The sequence below is a fragment of the Cryptomeria japonica genome, chromosome 3 (assembly GCF_030272615.1).
Source record: "Cryptomeria japonica chromosome 3, Sugi_1.0, whole genome shotgun sequence".
NCBI lineage: Eukaryota > Viridiplantae > Streptophyta > Pinopsida > Cupressales > Cupressaceae > Cryptomeria > Cryptomeria japonica.
The window spans coordinates 585,202,429-585,226,742 of NC_081407.1; the positions used below are offsets into that span (position 1 = coordinate 585,202,429).

General features: G+C 38.2%; 1 protein-coding gene across 1 annotated transcript in view; it reads left to right on the plus strand.

Annotated features, from left to right (window-relative positions):
• The first annotated feature begins 230 nt into the window (after positions 1-230).
• The window catches only part of LOC131042660 (kinesin-like protein KIN-7O), a 43,169-nt gene continuing 19,085 nt past the window's right edge, over positions 231-24,314 (plus strand). Inside the window, exons 1-9 of the mRNA XM_057975981.2 lie at positions 231-750; positions 830-919; positions 3,687-3,805; positions 5,481-5,594; positions 5,683-5,764; positions 5,875-5,942; positions 6,148-6,222; positions 6,370-6,515; positions 6,733-6,835. Of these exons, the coding sequence (XP_057831964.2) occupies positions 624-750; positions 830-919; positions 3,687-3,805; positions 5,481-5,594; positions 5,683-5,764; positions 5,875-5,942; positions 6,148-6,222; positions 6,370-6,515; positions 6,733-6,835 (924 nt within the window). The 5' untranslated portion in view covers positions 231-623. The remainder of the gene's footprint in view (positions 751-829; positions 920-3,686; positions 3,806-5,480; positions 5,595-5,682; positions 5,765-5,874; positions 5,943-6,147; positions 6,223-6,369; positions 6,516-6,732; positions 6,836-24,314) is intronic.

Consider the following 24,314-nt stretch of genomic DNA (forward strand, 5'->3'; position numbering starts at 1 on the left):
GTCCATGAGACTAAACAGTCTATGGGACCAAAGACACATACTCCTCTTAAATTATCTTCAGATTCTTTTCAATTTCAGATTTCCCACTATTGATTTTGACAAGGAGGTTGACCGTTTGATTAATCCTATCTCCCTCAAATAACTTGTGCATATTGTCAAGCTTCAAGCCGTTTTCGTACTAAGTGCGAATATCCTCATAAGCTCATTCCATGATGAAGTGCCATTCAGTTTCTACCACTCCCTTATTGTAGAAAATGCAAACTCTTTCCTCCTAATTTCTTTTAGTATCTTCCATTATGGATCTCATACCTAAGATAGTATGATCTGTTCGCAATTATGCAACTAACAACCTTGCCTTCCCTTTAATAATTGCCCTAGATATGTAAGTAAGAGCCTACATTTTAAAGGTGAAAATGAATTAAAAAGAATAGAGCACTCTTACAAGCACAAGTCAAGAAATGGGGGTAACTGTGCAGTCAGCAGCTTTCTAAGGATGGATGAGCAAAGGCAAAGCGGGAAAATGAATTGAAATTTGGAAAACCCGTTTGAAAAAATACGGGAGAGAATAGCCGTCCTCTGCCTCGTTGATCTGGTTTTAGAGAGATTTTCTTGGCCATTTTTCTATGGAGAAAATATCAGTTTTGGTTCGTGTAAGGCCACTGGATAAACAGGAAGTATCAAAAGGAAGCGCGTGCACAATTAAAGGAAACACCATTGTTTTAACTCCTCAATCATCCAAGTTTGATTTCGGTATGCTTCCTTCATGTCCACTTTCAGATGCAGAGACTCCCAAATTCACTTTATTTATTTATTTCTGTTGATGCCACAGACAGAGTGTTTGGGGAAGATTCAAAGACTTCAGAGATCTATGAAGCGCATACGAAAGAAATTGTAGCTGCAGCTGTTCAAGGGTTTAATGGTACGAAAACATCTGCTATTCTCTTGGGAGTCTGTTACAAGTGTCCTAATGAGGAAATTATTGGATTTTCATTAGTAATGTACGTGGATTGTGGAATGTAATGGGTTTGTTTTGCCATTGATATGTGTTTCATAGCTTCATTTACTGGACTATCCAAAACCTTGATGACAAACTTGTATTGATGTTGGATCGTGAACATTCTAAATTGATTGATTAGAGCATTTGCTTTGTGATTGTTTGGGTTTATTTCCCAATTGAACACGAGGCCTGGCTGTAATGTTTCGTTTTCAAAATAAGCCAATTTACATTTTTAGAAATTTGTTCAGCATACTGAAACATGGATTATAAGACATTTGTCCAAGACAAGAAGGTAACTCGCTAATGCATAAACTAGTCGCAAGGAAGCTAATTAAAGAAGATTTAAAAATGGCGCCTAAACTAAGATATCTGCAATTAGGTTTAAAGAATGGATAAATTAAAATTATAGTTTATCAAGAGTCAAAAGGTCTATGAAGAGTTGTGCCTCTAATTGCAATAAAATATACAAGGGAGATCATTTCAGTGAGAGGAGGCATCAATCAATTATAATATATATAAAGGACTCGGATTGGACCAGTACCCGATTCTGGGCTTCAGCACAAGAACCCGGTAACGTAGCTTATGGATAATAACTCCACCGAAAGTGTGAGACACCTCACTTATGTATCCTCCAAATGTCTTAGTCACATTTAATCTTAGCCCTTAGACTGATTCAAGAACCCTTGACACACTCTCACACGACCAATTACAACTCAAAAATCTGCAACCTTTCAGTCCTCTGCTACATGACAGGCACAAATGTTCCCAATACGCGAGCCATGAATATCTTCAAAAAGAAACAAATAATAGGCAATCAAACTATGACACTATTTGGATCTCAATGGAATCTAACTTATACAAGGGCTCTTGGGTTCTTCCCGGGGTCTGGTCTTGTGCTCAAATAAGATCTAGCCTAACCCCCACGTTTTTTGGTTTTTCCAGGGACCTCTAATGGCCATGGTTGTTAATTATCCCTTTCCATTGTTCAATACATGACTCAAACAACTCTCATTGATCAGTGCGCCACTCACATGCAGTGTATGTAGATACCCGAGACATTTAGAAGCTGAAAAGACCATCATCAGAGAAGAGGAAGGTGAAAAGGTGGGAATCTGGAATTTCAAACACAATGTTGCTTTCTTGAAATTGCATAGAACCTGGAGATCAATCTTATTATGCAATAATATTCAACTTTTGACCCTATTTGATTACTTCTTTAGGCCCTGCAACAGAACTGCACCAAAGAAGTCGACCACTGTCCAGAATTAATGCCACATGGTACAAAATTATAACCATTTATGGATCACGCCTCCACAATCAGGAGGATAGTAAAAGAAGATGACATATATGCTGCCTAAACTTTCACCACAAACATGAAACAAAAATTGGTACACCTTTGTCTCCAACTATCCATACATGGAGCGGAAATATGTTTAACAACTGTGCAAGAAAACTTAGACTCCAAACAACAAGACTCGTCATGACCATCTTGAGCAGGTTTTGATTTTGTTTTCCTAGAATTTGAGAGACATTTGAACCAACACATATCATTACTTTGTATTTATAACTCAGCATAGAAAAGCAAACTGAATATGCCTCTAATTGCTCTAGCCATTGTTCTAGCCAACTTCCATCTCCTTCAAAGTATGGGATCTTAGTTCTTGACTTGATTTGCCTTGGAAATTTTCCTTCTCTGTGGAGTGGGATATCGCCCTACTGTCCAATGAACTTATTTTCTCCATTAGAGTCTCCATATGGCACATTGTAGTCTCCATTGATTGAGATAACTTGGCAATAACGGCTTCTACCTGGAGGAACCTTGCTTCTTCATTCTTGGTTATGGCTGGGAAACAGTTTGTCTTTCAACAAGGCAATATGATACTTCATTTGGATTGAGTTGTGTGGTTGGGAAACAATCACAACAAACTCCACAAGGAAGAGTGCATGCACCCCAAGATTTTAATTAAAAGTACTTTTGAACTAAAATGATGAACATGCAATCTTGAAATGGTCAGAAAATGACTACGTCTTCTGCAAGATTAAGGCAATGTTGAAGAGAGCGCAGGCAATGCAAGATTAATTAAAATTATTTTTGAACTAAAATGATGGAAAATGTAATCTTGTAATGGTCAGAAGTTGACATGTCTTCTACTTGCAATGGTTGTGAGGTGGATAATTTGGTTTGTAGCTTTTGTCTTCTTTTCTCTTTTAATGAGCAGTGAACAACAAGGATACTTAAAATCTGAATGTAATTTAGGGACTTCTGGACTTGTTTAATGGGGAACTGGACATTTGTAGCCCTTAAGTCTTGAGAAAGAGTGCAGAGTGAAGTTGGCAAACAGGGAAGCTTGGAAGAGAGTATGTGACTGCAGCATGTGGGAAAGAATGTTGAGAATTTCTTAAATCAAGATAGGAGATAGTTTGTTTGTTGTTATAGTATTTAATATAACGAGTTTTCTGAGAATTAATGGAGAATGTCCTTATTTCCATTGTGAGCTGTGTGTTTTGCTTTTGCTCTGTACTCTGATCGGCTGAGTTGCTGATTGCTGTTCATTCAACTCTCAATCATGCCATTATGTGGGAAGGGATTACCTCTAATTTCTAGTTGGATGTTGAACACTGATGTTTGTTTGACTATAAGAATGCTCAATTTAGCTTCTACATTATTGTTTCTCTGTTTTTTCTTCAGGGACAGTGTTTGCTTATGGACAGACTAGTAGTGGAAAAACCCATACAATGCGAGGTTCTCCAGCTGAACTTGGCGTCATTCCTCTTGCTGTCCAGGATGTTTTTAGGAACATCATGGAGGTATCTTTTTTAATTAAATTTATAGGAATTTAACTGGAACAAGCTTCTGTTTATGATAGTAAAGCTGAATTGATTGGGTCTAGAATTACAAAATATGAACAAAAGCTTTATGATTGAGGAAATATAAAAATAAATAGGCTAGATTATCATCATTTCTCTTGTTTGATTTACATATAACATGAAAGGGCAAATAGTTATAATCATGGTTATTGATAGTTAGGATAGCTGTGGGTTCATCTTGGTAGTATATTTTTGGTCCCTACTTGTATGCCTACATCAATATTGGTCTTGAACTGGAAATTCTTCTTGCAGTTTTTGGGATAAGATAATGCTTGTTAAATAAGAGCCAGGGCAATATGACATGGCCAGTGCCTACTATGCTTTATGTATTGTGCACTGATATACCGTTCAATGCTTCAATGCATTCTGGCCTAAACTCAGGAGCCAAAAGGTTTTGATTACATGGCATATCTAATTTGTTTTGATTTTCTCACAATAATTCCTTGAAGTACTAAAACTACGAGAATGTTGTTAATTTTCCTCTCTTTCTTTGAATTTTTGGTATTTTAAAATTATTGGAGGGAATTCTTGTACTTATTATTTGCAATGTTGCACGGTGTAGCTAGAAGAAACATGTTAGTCATTACTTGCCCTGGCAATTGGAGATGTTGTAGTGTCTTCCAAGCTACTTTATTTTGTTACTGCTAAATGTGAGAAGGTCTTGTCTATCACTGAGGCTTACTATTATTGCTTGGCTTTTTTGTATTGCATTATATATATCCTTCTTTTCACTGTTTCCCTTCTAACTTGCTAAACGGCTTCTCTTCTCTTTGCTTTTGCTCACCCTGGCAAGTCTCCACTTGTGCTTCTTGAAATGGCAAGATTTTAATTGTTCAATGTTAATAAAACCAATAAATTAATTCAAAGGACAATCTTGGTGAATTTTACATTTCAAGGTTGCCATGATTGCACCCACAATATTATAGACAACACCCTATTTCTTCTCTTTTGACTTAGTCTATGTGTTATTGAACAACACATATTTCCTCCATGCCATATAAGTTGTCTCAAAGACCTTTGGATTCCCTGAATATCTGTTTGTTCTGTGTGCTTTTGAGATCTTGACACTGATTGGTGAACATTGACCAAGCCCTCATTATCTCTGCCAATTGTTTATTGAGTATGTATAGTGTCAGTCACAAAAAAATTCTCAATCTCATGGAATAAATATTTAAGCACGAATTGCTCTTTAGTTTGATGGGTCTGCCAATAGTTGTTTGCAATGGATTCCTTGATTATTTCTATTATCAATCTAGAGCCTCATTCTGATGTTTCTAAACCAGTTGAGACGGTAATAAATCTCACATACACTGTTGTTGTTGCCAGTTTCACCTGCCAATTTTGATGTCCCCCGCACTTCACAAAATTCAATTACATTGGCTGGAGTAAACTATTTCTGGCAACTACTTGAAATGTTGTTGGTATAAAGTTATAAACGGAAACATATTTAAATTGATTCTATGTTTCTATCTAAACAAATTCTGATATTTCAAAGGATTACACCTGAGCTTGCAATTAAACTTGTTATCAGATTACTGCCAATGAACTCTGGCAAACTTTATCAAAAGTTTCTTCTAAAAGTTACTTGAACTTGCATCTTTGTATTCAATGTCAGGCAGAGGATAGGGAGTTTCTTCTACGCATGTCTTACATGGAAATCTACAATGAGGAAATAAATGACTTGCTTGCCCCCGAGCATAGAAAGTTGCAAATACATGAGAGTTTGGAGGTATGAGGATAGAGTTAAGTATTAACAATGTTAAGTGCAACAACTTAAAGGTGTTGCCATTTTAATTCTCTGGTTTTATTTTCTATAGCGTGGAATCTTTGTAGCTGGATTGAGGGAGGAAATTGTTGGTAGTCCAGAGCAGGTTCTTCAACTTATGGATTTCGGAGAATGTATGTGGCATTTGGTATCTGATTACTGCTTTTATGTATAATTATTAATTACAATGTAAAGATGCAATTAAATAAAGCTTGCATGACACTTGGACTTATGTTATTTTCAGCTCATCGTCACATTGGAGAGACCAACATGAATGTTTACAGCAGCAGGTCTCATACTATTTTTCGTATGGTGAGTATGTTTCATGGATGTGCTATTTATGAGGACAGAACAACTAATTTGTAAGCATTTATTTATTTGAATTTGGGTTGTGCATTGTTAACAAAGTTATATGTTTTTGATTCATTCAAAACACAGTTCTGTATTTTGTTTTTTGATTTGTGGAAATTGAGACAGTTGTTTGTTGTCATAAATTTTAATGATGTGCATATGCCAGGTGATTGAAAGCAGGGATAAGAATGAAGATGATTCTGCGGACACATCATGTGATGCAGTTCGAGTGTCAGTTCTAGTATGGCACTTGTTGCATTAGGATCATTTTTTTTATTAGTTCAGATTTCCAAAATGCTCATTTGTAAAATTAGCTTGCTCAGTGATCTAATTTGAATAAGATCATAGTTGGACAAATGTGTTTGTAAATAAAGTTATTTCATGTCAGAATTTAGTTGATTTAGCTGGTTCAGAGCGTGTTGCAAAAACTGGTGCTGAAGGTGCACGCTTGAAGGAAGGATCACACATAAATAAGAGTCTGATGACTCTTGGAACTGTTATTAACAAGCTGAGTGAAGGTGTGGAAATCCAGGGGTAATTAAGATTTTACTAATCTTCTTAGAACATTGAGAGTTGATACAATCATAAAATTAACATTAGTTTAAAGATTTGAACAAGTAACTAGATATCTGTTGCTTTATTTTCTGCTGTAGTTGACTTGAATGTAGGAAACTAATCTAGAAAAATATGTTATCATCTGTTGTATTTGAAATCCCTGTCACTTGACTATTGCTTGTCTTATTGGTTGCAGAGGACATGTTCCATATCGTGATAGTAAACTGACTAGAATTTTGCAGCCTGCGTTGGGTGGTAATGCAAAGACTGCTATTATATGTAATATCACACCTGCATTGGTACGCTTTATTGAGAATTTAACATTTATACCAAATGCATTTGTAAATATGAATGAGGAATTGAAAACCATTAAACCATATTTCCTCTGTCATTGCGGAGATGAGTATTTCTTATGTATATGTTACTAATTTAAAATATGAAATATTGAAGGAGTGAAGGGTGTTTGCTTTTGTTTTAGTAGACAATTGAAGTATTGGGATATTTTATGGCTGAAGTTTTAGTGTAGGGAATCCAAACCTTTTTAAGATCTCTGACTAATAAAAGTGCATGGATGATAGTGGTAGAAAATAAGAGTGAATTAATGGCATCCCCATAAATGTAATTATTTTTTAAAAATTTTTTTTGCAGTTTTGCCCATCAGTAGCATACACGTGTTTTGCAAATTTCATAAATTTTGCTTTTCTTACTTGAAACTACAACAGAAATCAAGAAATAATATATTGACTTTGTAATGTTGTTTCAAATTGAAGTGGATAGAAATTATTTGTTGTCCTTTACCCATCAGAAATAGGATTGTCAATTGCATAAAAAACAATTATGTTTTTGGTAGAAAATTTTAAAAGTGTACCCATTGAGAGGGGGGTGAATCAGTGGTTTCCAAACTTAACCCTTTTAATCCTAAAAGTGTACCGGTTAGCAGATCTAACACAAAGTGAGTATACCGGCGAGATAGTGAGAAGACCAAAATACAAGCACACATAAAGGGCACATCACATAACACTTGATATACGAGGAAAACCCAATATGGGAAAAACCTCGGTGAGAAATGTTGTTGGAGTCTACTGCTCCAATCCAGCCTCACAATAAACACAAATACAAAGTTTAGGGCACCAACCCAAGGAGCACCAACCCTTGATTTTAGGGCACCAACCCCTGATTTTAGGGCACCAACTAAAGGAGCACCAACCCCTGATTTTAGGGCACCAACTAAAGGAGCACCAACCCCTGATTTAAGGCACCAACCCAAGGAGCACCAACCCCTTCACCAAGCTCCAACTCAGTGATTACAATGAAATATATCAACACAATAGTAATATCTCGGTTACAAATGAGTTTTGTAACCTTTGCAATCTCTCTTTCGGTTCAGCTCTTCTCTTCCAGTTCAACCCTGCTCTGTTCTCTGCTTTACCGGATGAACCTCTTTTCTTCTCTCTGCCTTTGCTCTAGCGGTTCTCTACTCTTCTTTCCTCTCTGCTGCAACCTTGCCGGTTCAGCTCTTCTCAAACTTGCTACTTCTATTCTCTGCTAGTTCTCTGATCACTCTGACCTGCTGCTACTTATCACCACTGATACTTTGTTCACCTTTGCTCACTGCTGCTGCCTTCTTACCCGTTCAACTACTACCGGTTCACACTACTGTCAAGCTCAGTAACAGTCTACCGGTTAACCTTGCCGGTTAAACTCTTCTTACCGGTTCCTTCTTCAACTCTCTCAATCGCTTCACTGTTTAGCAATAAACTCTCAGACTGATTGACTCTCTGCTTGCACTCACTTCGCCAACTTCACTCTCTCCTGCAGCAACAACAGATCTGGTCTTTGATTTGCACATTTATACCTCTGCATTCTTGCCAAAACGAACATTCAAACCTTGGCGTGCTAGGGTTTTACTCCACCGACCACGAGGCATATCGAATCCAATCAAATATCATCTTCGAGATTTACAACCTGCTGCAAATCAAGCCTTACCGCCATATCTGTTCCTTCCAGCACACTTTTTCTATCTTTGGCAACCTGCATCCTGAATTGTCGGCCTTGTGTTTTGTCAATCATGTGCATGATGTAGTTACCTTCACCTACTCCGATCAACCTGATCAGATATCTTGCTTCGATCAAGACGTCAACAACTCAGATCTTTGTCCTTCGATTTGCCTAGAGCCGCAACCCTCTGCAACTCATCTGTGATTTTTGCCGACTGCATTAACTGTCGACCCAATCACCAACTACCTCATCGACAACTTCGATGATGCACTGTTCGTTTGCCACTTGGAGACTGCATGGCATCTTAGTCGGCATCCAACTCATCTGATCAATCCACTGTGTCGGTTTTGGTCTAGTCACCGACCAACCACTCAACTGGTATCCATCTTATGGTTCAACTTCCCTACCGGTTATACATCAACAGGTCAACCTTCATACCATGCAGTCTCCTGTTTCTTGCTGGTGGGACCTCATCTGCTCGGTCACCAAACATACCAATCCACCGCATGTATCCAGAGTGGGTCTCCATTCATATCTTCATCAAGTGAGAGCCTTTCACCTTTGCCTCTTTGGTCACTCATCGGTTGACACCGCACATCAACAATCTCCAATGCAGACCTTTTGGCATACCGGTAGATACGTTTACTGTTGACATTATTCCTGTCTGCATACCGGTAACATCCTTGATGATACCATGTCATCTATCTCCAACTGTCTCCATCTTTGGCAACACCAATCTCCATCTGCATTCCGGTTGCACTCTTTGTCTGCACCTGCCAAACCTTACCTTCATCTTCATTACACTGGTTCTCCTCTCAACTGGTTTGTCAAAGTGACAAACTTATCCTTCCTTTTTTGTACCGGTAACTCATCATGCCTTCTCTTGCTGATCCGGTGCATATCTCTGGTTTCATGCACCTGAGGCATCCTCATGTACCACTTTGTTCATCCGGTGTGTGCCTTCAACTACCTGCCTTATATCTCTTGTCTGTCTTATCTTAGAGGGTTATGATGCATTCCATGCATATTGTGAGATAAGCTAAGTATTACCATTTACTGGTGGAAGTGGATCTTTGTCACTTGCTGACCACCATCTGATAGGAACCGGTTGCCAATACATTGCTTTCTTTGCTTCCGGTATAGCACTGATATGACTTAGCTGACTGTAGCGACCTAAAATTGCGACACTTGCAATTTCGACTGCATTTGGGTCTTCATGATGGCGGCGCAACGTTGAACCTGAATGGAGACCCCGAAACCGGCTTATGACATCAAAAATTGCATTTTTCTGCACTCTGGCCTGATCCCTCCTTGCACCCTGCTGTCCCGGGAGGTGGGACCATGGCGCCCAGCGCCCTGGTCCCTGGCCCTATTTTGGGCCCGGTCTCCTTTTGGGCATCGGGTCTTTAAGTTTGCAAATTGGAAAATAATGTTTCCTGGTCGGCCCAAGGTCGGAAAAATCAGTCTATCAACCTTAATTGACAAGTATATAAACTACATTTCCCCTCTCAAAAAAGGAGGACATATGTGAGCAAGACGCGGAAACAATATTCGAACATTCAAGCATTCAAGCATTCCTTCAAGCAATTGAGTATTCTAAGTCTCCATTCAAGGCTAGGTGTTGCATTCAAGACAAGGATTCAACCATTGAAGAGGAGATCACTTACAACATACAACATACTACATACATTACACCTTCGCATGTAAGAATACAAACATTCTTACAACAAGGTATTAGTACTTGTTTACATTATAAACATTTACATTTATAACATTCTCATTTCTTGGTTAATTCCAAAACCGGGGTTTGACTTAAAGGCAAACCCCTCATCCCTAACCCCCCAATCATCCTCTCTTTTCTGTGTGTAGGTTGCAGGTACGCGGCTGTAATTGAAGATCTGGAGTCCTTGTGTAGAGACGAGCAGATCCACCTTCATTTCGCGGATTTTTCGGAGGATCGTGTGCACGTCGGGTGCCATCGTCCCGTCAAATTTGCAGAACAGCACCGTCTCGACATTTTACCGCTAATTCCAGGTCCGCAGCTTCATCCCATATCCCTATCTCTGTTTATAAGCGAATATTTCCTACTTTACATGCATTCCTAGTTCAATCATCCTATCTACAATTCTTTACAAAAGAGGGTATCCTTGATGTCTTGACCCTTGAAATTCATTTAGAATCCAATCCTGCATTGTGTGGGATTGGATCTTGTGGGTTTCAACCCCTCTTTTGAATGTAAAGTCTCTCCCAAGTGAAAACCATCAACCCTAGTGACCTCCCTTCTCTCTCCTTGGAGTTGGGGAGGGGAGAACAACTAGGGTTCGATTTTTCCGCTTTACATTTTGGTGAACCCGACGTGAACATCCTAATTCTGATTATTCAATGGTTAGATCTGCAAAATTTGCTTCCTTAATTTTCCATGTTTGATCTTTTGCAAATTTTAGAGGTTAATTGCATAAAAACCTTAAAATTTTCTTTTTAGTAATTAAACTTGTGAAATGTTTAATTGTTAATGCTTGTTTTAGATCTACCCTTCTATTGCAAATTGTCAATTCATATTTGTTCTTTAATTCTGAAAATTAAGTGGTTAAGTATCAAAACCCTAATTTTTAAAACCTTCTTGATTCAACCTTTGACTGATAATTTCACTAATCAAAACACTTCCAAATCGGCTGTAACTTTGGATTCCGCAATAAAATCACAATATCTTTCATCCCTGAAAATTTGGAAAAAAGTTGCGAGGACCGTGTGCACCCCGAGCGCCATTGTCCCCGATATTTTTTCCGAAATTTCAGGAGTTAGATCTTACTGTATTTTTCTGCTAAAATCCAGAATTTTGGCTGATTTTATCAATTTTAGCACTTTCAAAATTAAAGTCAAAGTTGGTCTAGCGATTGCTTGGATTGAGGCTTCTGATCATTCAAAAATCATTGAAATTGAAATTCATATCAAAATTGTGTTTCTTACAGTCCTAAATCTGAAAAGTGTGTTGGCATTCATTCGAAATTTCAGTGCTTTATTCAAATTTTTGCAGTTTGTGACTTTTGAAATTAAGTGTTTAATTGCAACAACCTTGATTTCCACTTTCAAAACTGAATTTTGTATGAAATTGAGTCAACTTTTAAATTTCAAAGCCTGCATTGCTTTCAGTATTCCCTCTAAAATCATAAAATTCAAAATTTCAGTTTCCCTCTCTTTTTCAAAATTCGAATTTTGCATTTTTCAACAATCTTGGTGGGGTTCAATTTTGAGATTGCAACTTTAATTTGGCCTATCTACAGATCGTAAAATCACTCAATTTTTTCAGATTAGCTTTAAAATCATCATAACTTTCATCCCTGAAAATTTCGAAAAAAGTTGCGAGGACCGTGTGCACTCCGTTCGCCACGGTCCCTGACATTTTTTCCGAAATTTCGGGAGATTGTCCTGATTGTATTTAACAGCTTAAATCTAGGAGATTGGCTGATTTTATTGAAATTTGCTACCTCTAAAATTCAAAATCTTCTCTCTCTCTTTAGTGCATGAGTTTTACAACAATAAGCCCTACTTACACTATTTCCGTTAGACGAAGCCTTAGAATTAAGTCTTTCCAAGGTTTAATTACTGAGGAGATGGAACCTAATTTGAATGGCCTTTTTAACGAGGACATGGGTAATTCCTCTAATCCTCTTAATGATGAAGAAGCTCTCCATGAGGTTTCTGTAGAACAACTTTCGAAATTGGATAACCAATTTGATGATTTTCGACAATGGATGTCTCAAGAATACCCTGATAGCGAAGCTATTTCATTAATTGAGGGTCTAAAACGTATGGTTCAAAGTGATAAGAATGGAATTGATATTTTGCGTGGTATTGCACACATTGTGGATTCAAATGTGATGCCTATGAAAAGTTGTGCCGAAACCTTAGGTTATACACAACCTCCTACTCAAGTCAATCATTCTATTCCTTTGACGACTCCTATTGCTAGTATACCTACTTTTACATCAAACATAATGACTACTTCAATACAAGACATTCCCCCTATGATCACCAGTCATGGGGGCAATCCTTCCTCTTCAATCAATACAACTTCTTCATTCATTCCTTCAATGAGTGTTCCTATTATATCACCACAAATGAACATGACGCAAGGGGGCAATTCGTTTAATCATTCCATTCCTCCTTGTAGTGTTCCTCCTTTCCAATCATCTCCTATGACTAACTATCATAGTGTCCCACCACCTTACTCTCTACCTTCTTTCAATAACATAACACCTCCATCACAATCTAACACGTCTAATATGAACTCTTCGACTGAAGCGACCATTAACAATCTTGCACAAACTGTCTCTTCTTTACAGCAACAAATTGCCTCTATGAATCAATCTAAGTTTAGTGTGCCCACATTTGATGTTGCGAGCCCACTTTCTCTTGACATTGTTCGAGTTGTTCCCCCTAAACATGTTGAAATTCCGCATTTGGAGCTTTATAATGGTAAGGGTGATCCTCTAACACATGTTAAGACCTTTCAAACAATATGTACTGATTTTGCTTATGACCAAAGGTTGCTTGCAAAACTGTTTACTAGAACATTAAGAGATAAAGCCCTACAATGGTATTGCTCGTTGCCTTCGTATTCTATTACTTCTTTCGAACAACTTGAAAATGCTTTTATTCAACAATTTCAAAACAATATAAGTCCTAAAGTTACTTTGATTGATTTAATGCATTGTAAACAAGGTGTTAAAGAAAAAGTGACTAATTTCATCGGTAGATATAAGCATTTGTATGCTCAGATTTCTTTTCCAGTACCTGACAATGATATTCAAAGAATCTTTATTTCTAATTTACAAAAAGATATTAGAGAAAAACTTCTGTTTTCTGAGTTTACTTCTTTCCAACAGTTGTGCGCAACTCTTCACAATTATCAACTGACTGTGAGTCAAATGGAACAAGCAAATCCAATGGCTCCGAGTGATAAGGGTGATAGTAGTCAACAACCATTTGGGAAGTTTAAACCGAACAGAGAGTCAATTAAATTCAATGAAAACATCATCAACAACAATGTGAATGCAGCATCAGGTGTGCCTCCTATTTCTAAGTTTTTCAAGAAAGAAAGAAAGTTTACTCCTTTGAATGAATCATTGCATAGTATTATGAATAAGTTATTGGAACAAAATGTGCTTACTCTTCCTCCTATAAGGCAAATAGATCCTGCAAAGATTAATTCACCCTATTTTGATAACAAATCTTTTTGTCAATTTCATCGTCATCCTGGGCATGATACTGAAAAATGATTTGCTTTAAAGGGTAAAATTCAAGATTTGATTGATAATAATACTATCTCTGTTTCTGGTGTGAATGATAAAGGCAACACATCTGTAGCTCCTCCTAACCAAAATCTTCAGATTTTTACTGATCCATTGCCTTCTCATACCTCTAATGTGATTGATACTAATGATTCCTCTGTCTCACCTGATGATCTTGTGTCTATGACTCCGAATGTGATTAACTTTGTGGAACAGCAGAAAATCCCTAAAGAACCTTCCATCACATTTGATTCCAGTGAAACTATCAGGGCACCTGATGGTCCTTTATATATAGTTGCAAAAGTCAAGAATACACCTTGCCGTGGAGTGCTTATTGATCCTTCTTGCATGGTTAATGTCATTACTGAAGAATTTCTTTTTACTTTGCAATTGAATCAAGTGATCTATGACGAAACAAGTGTGGTTGTGAAACTATTTGATGCATTTTCTTCTCCTGCAATTGGTTCTATTACATTACCTATTGAGGTCCATAACAAATCCCTTAATGTGAGCTTTGCTATTATTCCATCATCCGAATAATTTCGTGTGAAGCTAGGCTATCCTTGGCTATCTTCCATGAAAGCTATTGCTTCTCCTATTCACAAGTGCTTGAAATTTCCCCATAATGGTGAAATTGTTACTATCAATCATAGCCTCTTTAAACCTGCTGAAAGAACTTCTAGCGTTCCTATTGATTACTTTTGGCCTAAACAATTCCAATCTCTTCCACCACGAAGTGATCATCTTTTCAAATCTTATCAAAAGTGGAAAAAAGATATGATCCTATCTCTAAGTGAACCTAGAACACCCAAACTTGACATTCCTATCGTTCTTGAGAAGGAAGTTCTTCCTTTGAAAGATAAAACTAATGTCTCTCCTCAAGAAGATTCCCAACCTATCCCTATGAATGTGACTATGCCTATATCTAATAAACTTCCTAAAAGTAGACCTATACCTCCTCGTCATGATGGGCTTGGTCTCCTTCCTAAACCAAATATTCCTCCTTTATATGGAGCAGTTCCTCCTCCTTCCTCTTATAGAGAGAAGAGACCTTCCTCTTCTCCTATTATTCAACCTAAGAGACCACAACCTAAACACCCAAGTGATAAGGATGAGAACATTCCTCCTCCTCAATCTTCTCAACTTCCTACTAAGACTAGACGAAATCGTTCTGCACGTGAACGTCGATGAAAGCGTCGTCTTAGAGCTCAGGCAGCTGCTTCTCAAACTTTGCAATCCCCAAAAACACCTTCAGCCAGTATTATTCCATTTTCTCCTCAGCCGAAGATTGAGCCGAAATCTCCTAAACATAAGATGTATGATGGTCTTGATCCTGTGCGAGTTAAAGATCCTATTTTTATAAATCTTGATGATGATATAGATGAAAATGTTATTCATGATGAAAATGTTACTCCTGTCCATTCTGATAGTGAATATGAATATGTTGATGTTGATAACCATTTATCTATCGAATTTTCTAAAGCACTTATCCTAGCTCCTAGACAAGAACAACGTGGTTCGGAACATGAACATAGCCCTTGTTTGGATCTTGTGATAGCTCCATCTGCTGTGTTGGATGTTCCTCCTCTAGCGCGTTTCCTACCTTCTCGAAATACTGATCAGCAAGATCGGGGGGTAGATGACGTGCTGGACTAGTTTCATTAGCATAGCAGACTCTCTCCTCCTCTCTTGATCTCTTTTGTTACTTCTTCTTTGTGTTATTCTCATTCTTCTATTTGTTGTCCTTAGTGTTGTCTACTTGAGGACGATGCAAAGCATTGAGATCTCTTTTGGTCTCTCTCATGTTGACTCAAAAGACACATGTGTTCCCTTCTTCTAGGTGACCTTCCTTGATTGGGGAATGAAGAACAATTATGCATACATACATATGATACACATGAATTATCATACAGCATACTGACCCCGAGGAAAGCGAAGTCACCTTGTGCGTTGTGTTTTGTGTCTATTATCCTTGGGCTTATCTCACACTTGGGGGCTAAATCCTTGTGATAACGTGCTCCTTTCCCTTCTCATTCCTTATATGTATCACTACCTTAAAGCAATCACCCTCGGTGAGGCATGTGCGATCGCTTTAACGTAGGGGGGCATACATCCCGTTCATATCTCTCCAAGATACTTGAAAATTTCTTGACAAATTTAGCTTTGCCTTGAAAATTTTTGATATCTTTCCGGCATGACTCATAGTGAGGGAACCTTACTATTGACAGTCATGGTTCTCCCTCGTGATCTTCCCTTTTACTTTGTCAATCAAAGTCGTAAGATCCTTAGTCCACTGGGGGCTTGGTGTATCTTGCCTCCTTGACGTGGTGAAAGTTTTTCAATGTTGTTTCCTTGTACTTTACCGGAAGTATGAGCGTACGCTTATACTCCTGCTAAAGTGGGGGCTAAATGTAGCGTCCTAAAATTGCGACACTTGCAATTTCGACTGCATTTGGGTCTTCACGATGGCGGCGCAACGTTGAACCGGAATGGAGACCCCGAAACCGGCTTACGACATCAAAAACTGCATTTTTCTGCACCCTAGCCTGATCCCTCCTTGCACCCTGCTGTCCCAGGAGGTGGGACCATGGCGCCCAGCGCCCTGGTCCTTCAGGACCATGGCGCCTAGCACCCTGGTCCTTCAGGACCATGGCGCCCAATGCCCTGGTCCCTGGCCCTATTTTGGGCCCGGTCTCCTTTTGGGCATCGGGTCTTTAAGTTTGCAAATTGGATAAAAATGTTTCCTGGTCGGCTCAAGGTCAGAAAAATCAGTCTATCAACCCTAATTGACAAGTATATAAACTACATTTCCCCTCTCAAAAAGGAGGAGGACATATGTGAGCAAGACGCGAAAGCAATATTCGAACATTCAAACATTCAAGCATTCAAGCATTCCTTCAAGCAATTGAGTATTCTAAGTCTCCATTCAAGGCTAGGTGTTGCATTCAAGACAAGGATTCAACCATTGAAGAGGAGATCACTTACAACATACAACATACTACATACATTACACCTTCGCATGTAAGAATACAAACATTCTTACAACAAGGTATTAGTACTTGTTTACATTACAAACATTTACATTTACAGCATTCTCATTTCTTGGTTAATTCCAAAACCGGGGTTTGACCTAAAGGCAAACCCCTCATCCCTAACCCCCCAATCGTCCTCTCTTTTCTGTGTGTAGGTTGTAGGTACGCGGCTGTAATTGAAGATCTGGAGTCCTTGTGCAGAGACGAACAGATCCACCTTCGTTTCGCGGATTTTTTGGAGGACCGTGTGCACGCCGGGCACCATCGTCCCGTCAACTTTCGCTCAAATTTGCAGAACAGCACCGTCTCGACATTTTACCGCTAATTCTAGGTCCGCAGCTTCATCCCATATCCCTATCTCTGTTTATAAGCGAATATTTCCTACTTTACATGCATTCCTAGTTCAATCATCCTATCTACAATTCTTTACAAAAGAGGGTATCCTTGATGTCTTAACCCTTGAAACTCAATTAGAATCCAATCCTGCATTGTGTGGGATTGGATCTTGTGGGTTTCAACCCCTCTTTTGAATGTAAAGTCTCTCCCAAGTGAAAACCATCAACCCTAGTGACCTCCCTTCTCTCTCCTTGGAGTTGGGGAGGGGAGAACAACTAGGGTTCGATTTTTCCGCTTTACACTGACATTGAGCATATACATCTTCAATCGAAGCATATAACCCGATAGACATCCCCTTTGTCTACCTTACTAACTTGCAGCAGCCCAAACTCTGTCGGTCATATCTTCATTTTGTGATGACCTCTTCATCCGGTGGGAGTCCTATTGTATGACACCCAACTGCATACCGGTTGCTTGCACTTTCTCCATTAGCTCAACCTTGCGTGCTCACCGGTCACATGCTTCCTGGTTGGCATATCACTCACCGATTGACATATCATACCGGTCTTCAATACTTACTCACCGGTCAACATCCCATACCGGTTGACATCAATGACAACACAATCAGGTTGACATCAATGACAACCCAATGCTAACAAGGCCTACATAGGGCCAAATATCCTTTGGAGGGCAAAGACTTTCATAGCTCAATTAAGAACTAACTTATTCATATCATCTTTGGTGTGAAAGGGGTAGATGGAAGAGGCCAAAAGAAGAACAGGAGGAGAGAGTTTGTCTTTTGCACAATTGGGGTAGTTGAGTCTGAACCATACTTTTATTTGGAGTGCAATGGTTCCAATGGCATCCAAACTAATTATGCAAGTACTTTAGTAGCAGCCTCCTTATAGGATTTTTTCAAAGAAGAAATGGTTGAGAGAACAGTAGAGTCCATCATTAAATTAAATAGCAGAAGAAGCAATTCATAAAGGATAATTTGTGGTTTCTGTATTCATATTTTAAGAACGTGCAGGGTCAGTAGAAGAAGATTCCATTATTAGATGTATCAACCATATCATAAGATGAACATTTTGACATAATTTTTGTAGCATAGCAATGGGAATGTTTTTCAAAACAATCTACATCATAAGGAGTTTTATTGTGCAAAAATCTGCAATTAGTGATAACTTTTCTGATCAATTGTCTTCTTGTAATTCTCCTTGCTTCTGTTTTATTGTATTACTCGATAATGTTCAAAGGACAAGTATGTGTCTTAAATCCAACTTTTTCCCCATTAAGGTCCATCGTTGTGATAGTCTCATCAAACCAATTTGTGTAAAGATCCTTTATTTAGTGTAGTTTATGGAGCACAATTGACTTGGCAAGTTTGCATTACTTGCCAAAAGCACTATTTTATGCTTTGTATCTCCCATCATCGATATCATGGGATCTAGGAGGGGTCAGCTAGACATAGCACATTGCATTATCATAATTTAGGTGGCCTTGTGAAAGATGCTGACGTGGTGATATCTCAATTCTGATTTGTTTTGTTTAGAATTCGGTCCTTGGCCAGTGAATTGTGGTTGTACTTTTTGAGAGTTTTTGAGTTTTCATACTTTTTTAGTTGATATAATTTACAATGCAAATAAGAATCACTAACAAGTGCAAATACATCTACTGAATTAAATTTTCAGAATAACTGATTTATTATCAGCAACTAACAAATGTAAGAGATTAATGAATTGTCAATTCTAGATGCCAAATTTGGCCTACCAGTGAGCCAACGCCTTGCATGGTGGCTTCAAATTGACTTTATTGAATGAATGCACTGCTACAGGTGCTTCCAATATGTAGAAACAGCTCGAATACACTTTATTCTTCTAAACAATAATTAACAAAAACAAATGAAAGAATAATATGGAATCCTGATGCTTATTCTGAAACCTTGCTAGGAGAGATCAACAATTTGTCCCAATATTTCCCTCTAATTTGCTGATGTAGCTCCAATTTGGTATAATTCATCCAAATAAACCCATGGCTTCCTCTTATAGGCTGCTGACAATGAATTCTGAGCAGTAAGACCAAGCTGAAACCCTCTCAATTATTTTATTGGCTTCCATAGGCAGATTGGAGTGGTATGGCTAGGTGTAGGAAGTACGGCTGGCTAAATATGCACAATATTCATCAAATTGGGTCTCCTCCTCACTCAGATCTGAAAATCAGTATCCTTTAATGCTGCTACCATCTTCAATTACCTGGTTCGAACTCTTTTTGAGGGCCAAATATAGTCTTCTCTTGAAAAATGGGTGATGTTTGATGAAGGGTTTTCGTCCTATCATCAAGCGGTACTCAGATGGATTTGCAAAATCAGAGTTAGCTGCAGAAACACTTAACTTCTTTAAGTTAGATTCCATAGGAGTATACATGGGTTTACAATCCATCATTCTAAATCTTTTCAGAATATCAATAGTATATTTTCCTTGACTTAGAAAGATTTCATTGGATTTTTGCCATACTTTTAACCCTAGGAAGTAATGCATTAGTCCTAAATCCTTCATTTCAAATTCTGAGGCTAATTCCTTCTTACATCTAATGGTTAATTTATTTTCACCAGTGAGAAATAAATCATCCACATACAAAACCAAAATAAGCATATCATCATTATAAATCTTCAAGTAAATGTTAGCATCAACATCATTCTTGCAAAATCCTAAGCTTAGTAAGTACTTATCAATTCTTTCATACCAAGCACAAGGATCTTGTTTGAGCCCATATAAGGCTTTCTTCAACTTGCAAACATGAGAATCTCTTTTATGGATTACATAACCTTCTGGTTGCTCAATATGGACTTCCTCCTCAATGACACCATTGAGGAAGGCTGTCTTAACGTCCATTTGATGCAGCTCCCAACCTTTGGCTGCAACAATAGCTATTATAGATCTAATAGAAGTATATCTAGCAACAGGAGCAAAAGTTTCTTCATAATCTATTCCTTCCTTTTGAGAAAAACCACGAGCTACAAACCTAGCTTTATATTTTTCAATACTACCATCAGCATTATGCTTAATTTTAAACAACCATTTAGAAGAAACAACAGACTTACCTTTGGGTCTGGGTACAATGTCCCAGACATCATTCTTGATGATAGACCCATACTCTTCATCCATGGCTGATTTCCAAGCATGATGGGATATAGCTTCTTTGACATTGTGAGGTTCAGACTCAATGATATTACACATCACAGAAATGTAGTTAGCGTGATTTTGGAGTCTCTTGCTATCTCTAAAGGTTCCTCTGGGAGCAGCAAATCCTTCAGCATCTTGAATCATGTTTCTCACCCAAAGTGGTCTCTTCTTGCAGACCACAATATCCTGAGGTATATTTGTAGAGTCCATGGGTTCTGCTGGGTCATCCTGAACTTCCTGATCCGGAAGGTTAGTGGACTCCTTCTGTATCTCAGGGTTAGCATCAACTTTTGAATCTTGATTTTCAATCACCATATCATTATTATCAGATAATGAACTTTTAGATCTTTTGAAAGCAATATCTTCTTCAAAAGTTACATCTCTACTTACCTCAACATACCTTTGACCTGAAATGTAGATCCTGAAGGCTTTGGAAGATTCATTGTATCCCACTAAGATGCCTTTCTTTCCAGAGGGATCCAACTTGGTTCATTTTTCTTTAGGCACATGAACATACATCGGGCTCCCGAATATCCTTAGGTGGCTGATGTCAGGTTTGATTCCTCTAAAGGCTTCTTCAGGAGTTACATCCCTTAGAGCACGATGAGGACATCTATTCTGAATGTAAACTGCTGTTTTAGATGCTTCCGCCCATATAAGAGGTTGCAGATCTTGATCATGAATCATGGCTCTTGCAGCTTCAACAATGGTCTTGTTCTTTCTTTCAGCAACTCCATTTTGCTGAGGATTGTAGGGAACACACAACTCCCTCTTAATTCCTGCCTTAACACAAAAATCATAGAAACTACCTGAGGTGTACTCACCTCCATTGTCAGATCTTAAACATTTAATTCGATTTCTTGTAGTGTTTTCAACTAAGGCTTTGAATTCTTTAAATCTGTTTAGGACTTCTTCAGACTCTTTAGATTTAAGAAAGTAAATCCATGTTTTCCTAGAGAAATCATCTATGAAGATAACATAGTAAAGGAAGCCGCTAGGACATGTTACAAACATAGGGCCACATAAATCTGAATGAATAAGTTCTAACTTTTCTTTAGCCCTACTATCACTTTTATGAAAAGGGTTCTTTACATTCTTACCCATTGCACAACCTTTACAAGCATCATCATGAGATAAACTAAGTTTAGGCATACCTTTAACCATTTTACCGAGAGTGGGAAGAGCTTGAAAGTGTAGATGTCCAAGTCTTCTATGCCATAGCTCGCATGATTCAGGGGCCTCATGGATGAGAGCTTGAAATGGATTAGCTGCAAGCTTATATAAACTATCACATCTATTTCCAATAACACGAGCAGTTTTGAAATTAGATTTCTTAGACCAAGCAAGTACCTTCCCTTTAGAAAATGCTATTTGCAAACCCTTATCTTCTAAGGCAGAAATGGAAATAAGATTTCTTTTAATACCAGGTACAAAAAGGATATCACAGAGTTGTAAGGAAATACCAGAATCTAGTTTTAAAGAGGTAGCACCAGAACCTTTTACCGAGTATCTAGCATCATCACCGATTACCACATGAAGGTTGGTATCTTTTTCAATCAGATCTGAAAGATGCTCACGAAAACCTGAGATGTGTCTGGAGGCACCACTGTCGATTATCCAAGTATTATTGTCCGTAGGGACATTGCTTGATAGAGCAGAGAAAAGAAGATAATCCTCACTTTGTTCAACAACTTCATTTAAATTGACTTCCCTTTCCTTGGGATCATTCTGACAATCTCGGGCATAGTGACCATACTTATCACATCTGAAGCAACGAATGTGAAAGGAATCTTTTTACTTCTTCCTTGGATCATAGGAGGAGGATCTAAAATCTTTGCTTCTTTTTCTTTCTTCCAATGTCCACCTTTCCTAGATTTAGCTAAGAGAACATGATTATCATTTTTGTGAGAGTTCTTGAGTTTTCCTCTTACCTCAATTCGAGATTCCTCTTCAATGCAATCAGATTGAAGACGCTCAAAGTTGGGACGATCAGCTCTTCCACCAATGCTACGAATGAATGGTTCCCATTCATCAGGTAGACCATTTAATGCAATCATAACAAGATCTTTATCTGAAATTTGGCAATCAAGAGTACTTAGCTTGTCCTTTAGTTCATTGATCTTCATGAAGTAGGCTATGATTGAGTCTTCTTCTTTCATTTTCATGTGAAGAAGTTGTTGCCTTAGAGCAAGAGCCCTGCTGAGGTTGTTGACTTCATACATCCCTTCCAAGTGTTTGATCATTTCCCTGGTAGACGCAAATTTTGATATGACAGTGACAAGATGATTCTTGACGGATTCAATTATGATCTTCCTAGCCTTGAGGGAGTCTTTCTTGAACTGCTTCAGCTCTTAGCATCTTCTGGAGGGGACAACCTTTCTTCTTCTACGAATTTCAGCAGATCATTCTCTTCAAGGATCAAAAGAATACGGACTTTCCAAGCAGCAAAATCAAGGGCTCCATCAAGTCTATCTTCAGCCCTCAAACTTGACATTTTAATCTGAAAACAAACAACAACTATATGCAACAAGTGATTTACTAAAATCTGAAATTAGTGACACCTTAGCTCTGATACCATGTTAAATGTGTGCCCTAGTTCAGTAATCAGATTTGTAACATTTAATTATTTGTTAGCATTTAGTAAACCATAATCAAGTAAATCCAAGAATGAAACAAGAGAGCAAGAGACAAACACAAAATACCGTGGGAAAACCTCCAAGGAGGAAAAACCCAGCGCTAAAGACCCACAGGTCAGGTTATGTATTCACTCTTAATTGTACAAATACAATACTTAGCTTGATTCTCCAGATCTGATCCCCTTTTGGATATCAGATCTGCCCTTTTAAATACACCAAGTCTGCACCAAAATGCCTTATATCCTCTTGGACAAGTTCACACAATCCTCTTCTATATTTCGTACCTTTAGTTGCAGAGATAGTTCGCTGATTGCATGAGAGATGAACTGAGTTATTGTATTTGCAATTTAACTTTATTTATATGAGTCTTTAACCCATATATCCCAAGTCGGCCTTCATCCTTTTTGGCGCCAATTTATTTATTGAGGCATGGTGCTTTTAGGGTGGCGTGGAGGTGTGGGGCCAAACTTAACTTGGGGGCACGTTACCCCTTTAGGATAGGACCCAGTCCTATATGGGTTCGGATGTTGCCTTAAGGCAATCTGAACCCATCTTACCTAGTTACAAACAACAAAATATAGTCTTCTCTTGAAAAATGGGTGATGTTTGATGAAGGGTTTTCGTCCTATCATCAAGCGGTTGGAGGATTTGTCTCCAATCTTGCTCCAGCACTTTGCAAATTCGTTCCAGACCTGAAAAATATGATTTCTCCAAAAATTCAACATAAACAATGAATCCCCAAAAAGGCACGTACAAGTCTTTTAGCCTCCTCAACCCTAATTTGATTCCTCTTGGCATCTTCCAAATATTCCATGGAATCTTCTCCCCTCATAAAAGTAGGCCCAGCTTGAGGGTTGCTTTAACATGAATAAATTGACCACCTTTTAAGTTATAACACTTGCCTCGGAAAGTGAGCCAAGGGGAAAAATAAAGTTACTTTTATTTTATTTTACTTTTAAATAGAAAAAAGTAACTTATAAGGTCTTATAAGCTTTATAAACTTTTATTATAAAATTTATTGAATAATTTCCCACCAAGCTAAAAAATTGGCTAAGTATAGCTCCTCCTGGTGAACCAAACATCTCCTAACCCATCATTTGCCTGCGGAAACGGCTGACAGGCAAATCTAAGATTCTCGAGTGATCACTGGAAAAATGGGGACATTACACCTTGGCATGCCTTGGGTTTGTACATCTCACACTTATAGACCCGTGAACATCATGTTGATGCTGATAGTGCCCTACTTCCAGGACATCCTTATTTTGCCTAAAATCACATATTTTAAGAAAATCTAATGATTTAA